Here is a 13,431-nt window from a genome sequence, read left to right as displayed (position 1 = left end):
AATCAACCTGTAGCTGTTTTGTTTACTGTATGTCTTTTATATCTTATTATGATAGGATATAATTTGCAAGACATGTCTCTGTTAAATATATATAATACTTTAGGCCAAACATTCTTAGGATCTTCATAATGATGTCATAGTCATGATAATGCTTTGTTACATATATGAACATGATGAAAACATCAATAATGCAGCTACATTGATCCATGATCATACCCCCTTACAACAGGAAATGTGTTATAATGAAGTATCTTATTGTGAGGGTGTGATGTAATAGATGGCATTGTTTGTATTTCATAAAATATTCATTAGCATTCAAAAGCAAAAATATTATTTTCAAAGTTGTGACAACTGTGGATGACAGTTGTAAGAGTGCGATATGCTCTTGTTGGATGCAGGACCAATTAGGATGGTGGAATGCTGGTGCTATGCATGAATACAAAAAATTCAGTAATAGTCTACTCAACCACATATATCTTGTTGCAGATTTTTTTTAAAAAATATTTTAGAATCAATTTTCAACAGAGTTAAATAAAATGCTAATATGATTATCTTATTTTTTCTGCATTTCAGGGAATGAACCAATTGTTCTGCCTGCAGCAGTCAGAGTTTATCCGTCGTCTTGTGCTCTGTTTTCATTTCCGTGCCAGAGGAAAGAATGCCAGTAGTTAATTTTTTCTTTCCATGCTTTATCTGGATGAGAATGTGTAGAATATTTCTAATCTATTTTGCTAATGCCCTCCCATTTGAGAATAGTGGAGGCTTTTATGTCATCAACGTTACCATTTGGATGTTTGTTTATCTGCCCATCTGTATATGCAGACAAACTTTGTAAACAAGTACAGCTCGATAGCCATTAGTTTTTCTGCCATTTAGTAATTAAACTTACTTTAACCTGAAAATGACCCTTTTGAAAGCTGTCTCAAGAAAAATGTGTCAAGTTAATTGCCAATAATGTTCAGAGGTTAACTTCTAAACCTTACGCAAAGTTCATTAAATTTGCCAAAATATATTCATAGAAATATTCATAGAAATAGAAATATCTTCCTGTTCAGCTCATTATTCAGTCATTTTCTACCTTTAGTGAGTCCAGCCGTCTACAGCCAGCTGGAAAATATTGTTGGCAGTCTGGTTTGCATTTTAGAGGAACAGCTTTCCAGTGTGATGAGATCTTATGATTTTCACATCTGCAGCATTTTAGACAATGAACCAGTCAAAACTTCATCTAAAAGGATGAAGGAGTGCTCTCCCTTTACTGACCTTCATGTAGCAGTTCATAGTCTTGATCTTCACCTGCAGGCTGCACTATCTAGGTGAGATATTACTGACAGGAGTTTTTATAGGTAGATGATTACGTTGATGAGGTTTGCTCAGAAGTACAGTGTCTTGTAAATCATAGTATTTTACTGTATAATTTAGTTGTAACAAATTGAATAAATGCAGAATATTTGTGACATGAAAGTTTTGCAAATTATAATCAGCTAAATGTGTCTACCTTGCATCATATCTTTGCCATAAATTTTACTTAAGCAATTTTAGTTTCTTGGAGGCGTTTATGCAAGTTTTATGGCTCAACCTACACATCAAAACTTTCAGTTTTAAGTGCAAGAGAATGTAGTATTATAGAATATTAGAGTTAATAGTAAAGTGCATTGCAAAGGGCCCTGCTCATTACAGATTGCTTAGTAGGGCCTTAAATAGAAGCAGCAACTAAAATTCTGTTGAAAAACCAAAGTTGGGAGACAATAGCTATTGATAGGCCATAAATCTTATAAACAATGATGCAGAATGCTAGAAATAAATTCATTCACATTCCATAATAGCTTTTGGTTGAATCCAGCATTTTTTAGTAAAGCTATGTTGTGGAAAGCAGATTTTAGAAAATGAGCAATCAGAGGCCATAACTCTTTGAAATGATAATGTGGAACTCTTGAAACTAAATTAATATATTGTCTCATCCATTTAAGATGCATGCAAGATTTAGCTGAAATCCATGAAGCTTAGTAATGTTAGCTGTGAATACCACAATAAGGAGGACAGACAATCATAGGCATAATTCATGCCAATGATGTCACAGAATGCTAAAAATCAGTTTCACTCAGGATATAGCAGCATTACTAAATCTGGTTAAAATCAAGCAAAGTTTAAAAGCTATTTTGTGGAATCCAAAGTAAGCAGGATAGACTGTCTGGAGCTATAACTCCTATAAATGATTTTTTTGGAAGCTGGAAATCAAATTTACATAAGGTCTTATCAAGATAAAGTAGCATACTACATTTGGCTGAAATCCAGTATTGCTTAAAAAGGTTATGATGCGGAAAGCAAAGTAAAAAAAAGACATTCAGTCAGGAACCATAACTCCTGTAAATGATGTTCTGAAAGATCAAAATCAAACTTAAGCTTTAATCTGTATAAAGCAACATACTACATTTGGTTGAAATCTAACAAAACTTGAAATGGTTATTCTGTGGAAGTCAAGGTAAGGAGGACAGACAGTCATGGGCCATAACTCCTTTAAATGCATTGTGGAACTCTGAAAACTGAACTCATTTGAGAACTCATCAGTATTTCAGTATAAAGCTTGATGCCATATTTGGTTGAAATTCAAAAAGACCTAGTAAAGTCATGATACTGTGAAAATGCTGGAACTTGATATTCATTTAAGGTGTCAAAGCTAAAGCCACAAGTCAAACTTTGGCTGAAACCCAGCTAATTTTGATGGAGTCATCTTGTGGAAAACAAAATAAGGAGGACACAGCAATAAGGGGCCATACATTTTCTAAATATGAGTAAACCCATTGTATCAGAATATGTTGAATGCTTCTTGAGCTGTATCAGTTGCAAACAACATCCCAAGTAGAGATATGATGTTAATATTCAAGGGCCATAACTCAATACAAAATAGAGTTGTTGAAACAAGATGCATCAAAGATCCATCTAGGTCTCTGTACACACCAAATTGCATCAAAATATGTTTAATGGTTCCGAAGCTATGCTAGTTTTAAAGATCTGTGGTGGAAATATAATATTTATTGATAAAGGGCAATAGCTGCATTAATATTTTGTACCTGAAACGTCACCTTTAAATGACACATCTGCATGTAATGGGCAGTTTAAATACCAAATCCAGTTATATTGTGGGTTGCAGAGCTATAGTTGTTACAAGAAATGTGAATGGATGGACAGGCAGTAAAGGTGATTTTTATTCTTGAGCTTCAGCAACTTGATGCAGGGCCATAGCAATACATATAGCAATACATAACAAAGTATATCAACACATAGCAATAAATAACAATACATAATACATAATAGCAATACATATATCAATACATATCAATACATAGCAATACATAACAATACATAATACATATAGCAATACATAACAATACATATAGCAATACATCTAGCAATACATATAGCAATACATAACAATACATATAGCAATACATCTAGCAATACATATAGCAATACATAACAATACATAGCAATACATATAGCAATACATAACAATACATATCAACACATAGCAATACATAACAATACATAATACATATAACAATACATAGCAATACATAACAATACATATAGCAATACATATAGCAATACATAACAATACATAGCAATACATAACAATACATAGCAATACATATAGCAATACATATCAATACATATCAACACAGCAATACATGTCAGTACATAACAATACATAGCAACACAGCAATACATATCAACACATAGCAATACATAACAATACATAGCAATATATAGCAAAATAATGAAATGTTCATTATACAGTGCAGTATAATCTTTCATGGCATGATATGGTACAACACAAAATTGTGACAAGCTACACAGCACATTACAGCTGTTTATACAATCTATTCAGAAATGATTTTCAACACTGGAATATTTCAGAGAAGAAGAATAATTTGGTTTTTAAAATTCTACAGTTTTGGCCTTTCCTCTTTTACAGGGTAAGAGCTCTATCAACTTGGCTTGAAAAATTGATGGAAGAGAATAAGTCTCTGAATGAGCCCATATCCCAGGATTTCCTGATTGATTTTCTGAAACCAATTAGGGCAGAGCTTGTATCTTGCAGAGGATGCTGGGAAGATGGAATCAGCCACATAGACAGACTTGAAAAGCATGGTGATAGAGACAGTATGTATAACACCATATTTTAAAAAGATAAAAATGATTAGAGGAACGTTTTAATTGATTATAAAGGTATTTTATTGCTGTTATTTTCTTTTACATATTTTTAAAAATAATGAATTGGATGGGAATACTCTAGTGGTAAATAGTGTTATATTACTTCTTAATTAAAAGAAATACTTTTTTATTGGTTTGATACCTGACCTATTGAATCCCAGATCAATAAAAGCCTTCCTTGTTTAACATACGGACCATTCCCAAAATTAGGTCAAGGTAACTGAGACAGAACTAGAGTTAAGTTATTGTGCAGAAACCATTGTTAGCTCACATGTCCATGGGGCTCAGTGAACATACGGTATGGTTCTGCATGCATCATGTACCAAATGTCATGCATCCTGCAACAGATTTGTAAAATCAGTGCCAATGCACCATGAAATATTGTCACCATTAGTAAATAGAGTAAAACCTTTTAAACATCTTCTCAAATACTGCTCAGTAGAATTGTATCAAATTTGACAAAACATCATGTTGGGAAGACCTGTCAAGTTTATACAGATGATTGTGATCTGCCTTGAAATATGGCCACTGTTACTAAAAATAAAAAATAAAAAAGATAAAAACCTAAAAATGACTACATTTCCAAAATCTCTCTGTAGACTTTGATTAAACTGGACAGAAAATGTCCTGGCATGAAGACCTTTCAGTTTTTTTCACAAAAGATCTGCCATCAAAATATGGCCAGCATTAATAAGATAAAAAAAAACTATAAACATCTTTGTCTCAAAAACTGTTGAACAGAATTTGACCAAGCTTGACAAAAAGCATACTGGCAGAAAGTCCTTTCAAACTTTTACAAATGATGCTGATCCGTAATCAGCTATGATCACCACTACTACAACTAGAACAGCATTTTAAAGCCTTCACAAAAACTGCTCAATAGAATTTTACCATGTTTGACAGAAAGCATCCTACAAGTGATCTGCCATCAAATATGGCTGATGTGTTACTAAAAATGGAAACAATTTTATGACTTCTTTTCATAAACCACTGAGCAGACTTTGCTCATATTTGAAAGAAAGGATCTTGGCTTGAAGAGCTTTCAGAATTTTAGAAATGAAGCCAAATACTAAATTTAAAAAACAAAAACTATTTACGTAACTTCTCTAAATTGTTGAATAGAATTTGGCCAAACTTGACAGGAAACATCCTCATATGTGGACCTTTCAGATTTGTAGCAATCATTCTGATTTGCCATGAAGTATATAGAACATTAATAACAATAGAAAACTCTTTAAACAACATTTTCCCCAAAACCAGTGAATAAACCAGTGAATAGAAATTTACAAAACCTGATAAAAAGCATTGTACCATAAAAACATTTCTCCTTTTTACAAATAATTCTGATCTGCTATCAAATTTGACTTCCATTACTAAAAATAGACACACCTTTAAAGAACTTCAACTCAAAAACCACTCAACAAAATTTGACCAAATATATATAAATCATCCTGGCTTTCAGGGCTTTCAGTTTTATACAGCTGATGCTTATGCGCCTTGAGATATGACTGTTGTTACTAAAAACAGAAAATACTTTAAGTAAATTTTGCTCTAAAACTGCTTGACAGAATTTGATCATGTTTGACAAAATGCATGTTGGCATGAAAACCCTTAAAAGTTTTACAAATAATGCTCATCCGTCTTCAGTTATGGCTTCCATTACTAAATAGAGCGGCTAGCGTGGGTACGTGGGAGAGCCTGCCAGTAGCTTCTCGTGGGTCGGTGGTTCTTTCCTGGGTTTTCCAGGGTTCTTCCTCCACCAGTTATACTGGCCGCCATATATGGCCTATCTTGTGCTGAAAATGGCGTTAAACCCCAGAACAACATCAACAACAACAACTAAATAGAGAGACCACTCCGGTGGCTTAGTGGTTAGAGCGTCCACCTCGGATGCAGGAGGTTGTGGGTTCGATCCCCGGCGGAGTCATAGGAAAGACTTACAAAAATGGTACTAACAGCTGCCTCGCTTGGGGTTCAACATTAAGAGGTTATTGTTAGGACTGGTCGGCCTGGTGTTAGGATAATGTGACTGGGTGGGACATCATGCTACATGTCTGCGGCATGATGCCCCAGTGCTAGACATCACTATAAACTGCCACACTGCAGACATTGTAGCAATATGACTGAAAAATTGTTAAAGCTACGTTAAAAAATCCAAATCACACACACACAAATCACACTAAAAAGAGAACATTCTTGAAATGATTTATTTTCCAGAATTATTCAGTAGATTTTTACCAAACCTGAGAGAAAGTTTTTTGGCATGAAAACTTTTAAAGGCATTAAAAATGATGCCAATCCACTTTCAAATAATAGCTGTTGTTTCGAAAAATGGCAACTGTTTAAACGAGTACTCCAAACCGGCAGCATAGAATTTGCATCTTGCAGTGCTCAAAAAAAACATTTCGTAGACACAGGCACAGCCCTGGTGACTTTTAAAACAAAAACAAAAGCCCAGCATCAAATTTCACAAGCCCTTACTCCAATTTCCACATGACCAAAATTGCTCAATTGTTCTTTTTGATATTTTTGTCACACATTACAATTTCTGCACTTAAAATATGAAAAGATAAAACCAAAATCGCATTGAACTGGTTTGTTTGTTTATTCAGATCTCAAAATATTTAACTTAAAGCAATGCTTTCCTCCTGGTCCTGATGTCAGCCATTGTCTAAATGCTCTATCAGTGTCCTCCTTACTGATTGAATCAACGGTGTTTGTTCATTAAAATCTTAAGCATGTTTTGCTTTATACAGTTTGTATTTACACTTTCGATGTTGTTCATATGTGCCACTTAATTTGTTTAACCAGTGTTGCATTACTCTAGTGTAAGCATTACTCAATATGGTCGAGGCTACAATCTGATACTATCCCATACAATAGAGCAAATAAAAATATTGTCAGAAACTTAAAGATGATTAGCTAATATACACTACCTAAACGTTAAAATGGTTTGTCAGTATGGACAAAGAAGTTGTTTATATAACAATAGATACATTTCAGAGCATTTTATATCAAATTTGCAGCTTCCTTTCATGGGGCCTCTGAATTTCTCCACTTCAAACCAATGGTTGTATATACAAGTTTAAACAGCCAACAGTGTCACTAATAAATAAAAAAATCACCAGATGGTATATTTTGCCACCAATAAGAAGAAATAAGTGCAGTTTGCGACATTGGTGAAGCCCTATGCAATCTCAGAATATACTTTTTACATGTTACTTTTCATACTTTAAAGAAGAAAAACTTTTTCATGTACGAGAAAAATACACATAAAATTTCAGGAGCCATGCCACGATCATCTTGTATTATTCATTATTCACATATATTCATTCTCTTCCCCAAGATAATAATAAACTTTTTATGTTTTTTTCATACTTTTAAGAAAGATTTTTTTTCGTGTATGAGAAAAATACATAAATATAAAATTTTAGGAGCCACACCACGACCATGTTATATCCGAATTTGTGTTATAACACAGCGTGCTATAGTGGGGTCATACCGTACTTTCATCCTTTCATCAAATTAACCTGAAAGAAAAATATCCTTTTATTTGTCTGTAAAATGCACCCACACTTATGAAAAAAGAAAATGTGGTAAAATAAGTGTATATTATACACACCAATATATGGTAGAAAATCACAAAAAAACTGCTATACCAGTTTTGTTTAATTAGGCATGCCAAGAAATAATCCTTGATTGAGCAGATTGTGAAGAAAATTATTTCAAACTCAGACCACTTTCAGCTTGTTTTAAGTAGATGTATATAACTTTGTGACATCAACATTTTTCAGGTCTTGTATTATTGCATGCTGATTGCCGAGTGGAGTTATCTGATGCTTTTTGTGTGCTTGTTCATAGTTGTTGAAAGCAGTCAGTAGATGGATTTGAGACAAAGTCAGGTCATGTGTATGCCCTGCTGTGCATGAAGGATGGGGTTGAAAAACTGTTCCATGTGTTGAGGATCAACATGAGGTTCAAAATAACTGGAGAAATTTGGTTTGGGCAATTTTACAGGTGTATTTTGGGAGGGTTGACAAAATTGTCAAGCCACTGATCTATGTGACCTGCTCAGAATGCTACAAGTTTATGACTAGGATGTATTCTGGAGAACCAGGGACTTTTTATGTTACTGGTCCTTCAGGGCAGAGTGAAATTTAGGGAAGTGAGATCATTGCTATTTAGTTAAGTAAGAATAACTCTCATACATGCTTTTTCCAATCCAAGCATACTGAAAAGTGTAACTGGGTGGAAATTTCCTCATGAATCAGCAAACATTTGAATCTTGAAAATTGTGCATGATTGCTGCAGTAGTATATACCTTCCTTGACCGTGAAACTGGGATCGACATCAGATACTGGTCTTATGGCAAGTTTTTCAATCTGAAGAGATTACAAGTGAAGTCAAAGCTACAATAAGTGACTGTTTGTGATCTCATATTTGCTGATGACTGTCTTATGAATGCCAGATCTGAGTCTGATATGCAACAGAGTAGGGACCATTTCTCTTCTGCTTGGGACCATTTCAGTCTTACAGTCAGTGTCAGGAAGACAGGTGATGCACCAACCTGTACCTGGAAAGCCCTACTTAGAGCCTACCATCATAGTAAATGGTCAAACCCTCATGGTATAGGACAAGTTTACCTATTCAGCAGCATACTGTCATGTGCAGTCCACATCATTGATGAAACCAATGCCAGAATTGCTAAAGCAGTCTTTGGTAGACTATGCACAACTGTGTGGGAGCACACAGGTATCAGTCTGATGATCTACAAAACCATTGTCAACCTTGCTGTATGCTTACAAAACCTGGACAGTGTGCAAATGCAATGCCAAGAAGCTGAACAGTTTTCACATGGGTTGCCTGAGGAAACTGAAGAGCTTCTGACACAGGCAGGTATTCCAAGCATCTACACTCTGCTGATGAAATTATAGTTGAGATGGGCTTGAGGCCACATCAACAGGATGCCAGAAGAGTGGCTGCCTAAGGAGATCTTCTATGAGCAGAAGGAGGGTTACTGATCTCAAGTTGGTCATAAGATTCTGTCAAATCATCCTTGAAACACTTCATCTTTGACCCTGAGTCTTGGGAAGATCTTGTACAGGATTGTTTCACCTTGTACAGTCTCATCCATACTGGAGCTAAATTCTTTGAACTGAAGAGAATTAGAGAGGCTGTGCAGAAGTGCAAGAATTGTAAATCTCAGAACATGCCCTTGATTAATCAACTAAACCTACATGACATCTCCTGTCCAGTGTACCACAGACAGGTCAGAGCACAACATGCCCTAATCAGCAGCTGCTCAAATACTCACAGAAACCAAACTATTAAGTAATGTCATGGTTCTCTTCGAACTCAAAGGAGGAACAACAACTGACCGTTCAGAGCACAAATTGTCACATACTCACAGAAACCATACCATTTAGTGGTGTCTTGGTCATCTTCAAACCTGAAGGACAAAAATACAATAACATAATCCTTGGCATGTATTAATTTAGGTTTCCAAAACTCAACCTGAAGTTCATAAATTGGGTTGGGAAAGGCCTTGTGGAGCTTCTGATGCCATGAATTTGTGTTGGGACAGGCCTTGCTGAGCTCCTGATGCCATGACTGTGTTGGGACAGGCCTTGTGGAGCTTCTGATGCCATGAATTTGTGTTGGGACAAGCCTTGCTGAGTTCCTGATGCCATGAATTTGTGTTGGAACAAGCATTGCTGAGTTCCTGATGCCATGAATTTGTGTTGGGACAAGCATTGCTGAGCTCATGATGTCATGAATTTGTGTTGGGACAAGCATTGCTGAGCTCATAATGCCATGAATTTGTGTTGGGACAAGCATTGCTGAGTTCCTGATGCCATTCATGATGCTTGCAATTGTTATCATTTTTAAATATTGAACAGAATCTAATCACCATTTTTCATTGTTTATTTTTCAGGAAAGGAAATAAAAACCGTAGCAATGCCTCCTACCAGCACACAGCCGCTACACACAGCTACCCTTCTGACTGAGTGCTGGGATCCAGTTATAGAAGACCAGGTTCCTATACATATAGATTCTGTTATTTACAGATTAGTTTTATTTGTTTTGATTGATGATCATTGCTTTGGCATGCTTAATGAATATTAGAACAACTTCCGTCGGTTAATTTATTTCTCCAACAGTCATTGTTAATCTCACGAGTTGGATGGGTGCATGAGACCAGATTGCATTTGTGCCCCCTCTGATATGGATCCAAACTACCTTCAAAGGCTGGAAACTCTCAAAGGGAGGATACTTTTTTTACTCCCTTCCACATATCAGCAAATTAGTTTGCTTCCATAATTATTGTTATTGCCCTTGAAACTTAATGCAGTGTATTGACATAATCTTGCATATACTTCTTGTTCTGCAGGTTTTAATAGATAATTGTGAAACTGTTATGGTCGTCATCTAAAGACACATATTGACAAGTCTTTGTGCTCCCATGAGTTTTGTAAGTGTTGTTGACCTTAGTGGATGCAATAAAAGACAACAGTTTTGTGAATGAAGCATTTCTTAGTTTTCGTTGGATTGCTGTGAAACTTTGTACATTTTATTTTTATCAGAAGATATGCATGCCAACCAATTTTATTTATTTAAAAGATTTATCCACTTTCATTTTTGTCATGTAGACTCTTCCCCATCATTGTGTAGTGATGATGTGCAGGTCAGATGGGGATATATGTATGTGAAGAAATTGCTCACCATTCCTCTAGCCAGCTTAGAGGTTACCCCATAATAAACAACATGTCCCACTGGTATATCTGTAGCTTTGTGCATGGTATCTACACTGAACATATCCTTGCATCATTGTAAACCACCTCAGGTGAAAGTAGGTCACAATGATCAACAATTATTGTCCCCTGCCTTTTTTGCAAAATTATGGGGACCATAGTTTCCACATTTCAATCCATTGGTCCATCCTTTCATCCATCCACATCACCTTTGTTTCTGCTCTTTAACTTTAAAGCAGTTTGAGTCTAAGGGATGAAACTTGCTATGCTCATGTATCATAATTAGAAAATATGTTATGTATCACATTAAGGTCCTATCTGCAAGGTCAGGGTCAAGGCTCAATAGTTTTTAACTTTTTCTCACGTTCCTTTTCACTATAACTTTCAAGCCATTTAATGGATTAAATTGGGTATTCATCTGCATTGTAATCTGAAGGTGTCTTTTTAACTTAATTGGTGGTTCTATCTTTAAGGTCAAGGTCATAGCACGATATTTTAAGTATTCCAGTATTTTTCATTGACTCTGTAACTTAGGTGCTATTTGAAGTAAAGAGATCTGGTGTACTTATATATTATCATTAAAAGATTTGTTTCATATCAATTAACAGTCCCGTTTTCATGGTCAAGGTCAGGCTCAGTATTTTAAGTTTCTCATCACATCTTACATTCGGTTCAAATAACTTTCAATTTGTTTGAAATTAAGAAATGATTCACTGTTTGATGGCATTCTCATGTCTTATGCTCAAGGCTTTCAAGGTCAAAATCACATATGATTGTCTTCCCTATTTTTAGTCATATGTTCAATGCCATTTATGATAGAGACTTGAAACTTGGTTACTTTCCATATGCCAGTTACTTCATGTGAGTCAATGGTTCTTCCAAGAGTCTTTCCTGGTTCTTCATCTGCCAAAAGATACTGCCTGCCTTGTGTGGCCTAGCAGGTGTCAAAATGATTTTAAACCCCAGAAATCCCAAATCACTAACTCATTACAACATTACAAGCTTCATAAATGTGGGATTTCTTAGCAAACCAGATTTTCACGTATTCTTGTAATAACAGATTTCCTTATTTCAAACATTATGGGGAAAGAAAAGAAAGTTTTAAAAAATTACACAAAATTATTTTTTCTAAATTCAGTTTGGTAAGTGAATACCACTTTTTGTAATATGAGGATGCAGTAAATTCTTAATATGGAGTCACTGTCAACTGGCTTTTAAAAGCTTCAGAAATCTGGAAATCTGTGAATTTGGTGGAACAGTAAATCCACTGAAATCATGTCAAGAAGAATGACAGGTATTTTTTAAATGAATTCTGTTTTGTTGTGTCATTTTCTTAGAATTATTCTGTAAAATTCCAGTTTTTATGTGAGTCAGAATCTGGACAAGTGAAAATCAGCGAATCTGTAAATATGTTGCAACACACTAAAATTCTAAGCTTTATGTTCAGCTGTCATTAAAGAAAAATAGCAGGTGTTTCTGAAATTAATTTTGTTTAGCAATATTATTTTCTTTGGATTATTTTGCTCAACTCCTAATTTTTGCAACTCAAAATCAGGACAAATCAAAATCTGGACGAGCTTGATATTTTAAATTAACTTTTGGAATTATAACAATTTAACATAATTCTGAAATGAATAATTTCAGAAATGTTATCTGATTTATGTTTGTGATTATTTTTTAATGTTGGCCAACATGTATATCAAGAGAGGAATTGATGATTGCTAGATTTTGATACAGATTTGTCTGTTTGAGACAGGAGTGACAGAACGCCTATTTATACTCGGCTCCCTCAGGGAACCTTTGTTCTTCAAATCTGGAGCTGAAAAAATAACTGTTGCCTTACACCTGGTAATAAAGGATGCTGGGAAATGGCGACATCAGTACCAGCTGAGCCAGGCACATTCCATGAGGGCATGTAATAAATGAAAATACACATTAAATAAGAGCATGGCAGTGTAAAAAATGATGATCCTGTGAAAAATAACAAATAATCAATATGCATGCATGCATGCATGGATGGATTGGATTGGATTGGATTGGATTATATTGGATGGATTGGATTGGAACCTCAGTGCAATAGTGGCAAAATGGTGCCAATTAAAAATAAAGCTTAAAAAGCATAAAATAAATTACACAAAAGTGTAGGAAGATAAACTAGCAATTAAGTACAAATCAGCATAATTGTTGAAATGATTTCTATCAATCTCACCCAGAATATATATATATATATATATATATATATATATATATATATATATATATATATGCTTTCAGCACTGGACCATTTCAAGACATAATAAAACAGGAAACATGGTACACATACAAGTATTGTAAACGTTAATAATATGATTAATATGATAAAATTGTGAGACCATTCTAGCAGTACTTAATACCAAGGAGAGGCCATAGAACCTGAAGTTAAACATAGGGTCAAAGATCTTGGAATGAAGGTTCGTACACAAAACAT

General features: G+C 34.8%; 1 protein-coding gene across 2 annotated transcripts in view; it reads left to right on the top strand.

Annotated features, from left to right (window-relative positions):
* The window catches only part of LOC149802226 (vezatin-like), a 43,762-nt gene that overhangs the window by 22,461 nt on the left and 7,870 nt on the right, over window positions 1-13,431 (top strand). For both annotated transcript variants that reach the window (XM_089956653.1, XM_089956652.1), the window contains exons 8-11: window positions 574-664; window positions 1,085-1,313; window positions 3,974-4,161; window positions 10,148-10,248. In XM_089956653.1, the coding sequence (XP_089812779.1) occupies window positions 574-664; window positions 1,085-1,313; window positions 3,974-4,161; window positions 10,148-10,248 (609 nt within the window). The remainder of the gene's footprint in view (window positions 1-573; window positions 665-1,084; window positions 1,314-3,973; window positions 4,162-10,147; window positions 10,249-13,431) is intronic.

The sequence above is a fragment of the Sinohyriopsis cumingii genome, chromosome 4 (genome assembly GCF_028554795.1).
Source record: "Sinohyriopsis cumingii isolate HCF-2022 chromosome 4, ASM2855479v2, whole genome shotgun sequence".
Lineage (NCBI taxonomy): Eukaryota > Metazoa > Mollusca > Bivalvia > Unionida > Unionidae > Sinohyriopsis > Sinohyriopsis cumingii.
This window is presented reverse-complemented; position numbering and strand designations above follow the sequence as displayed.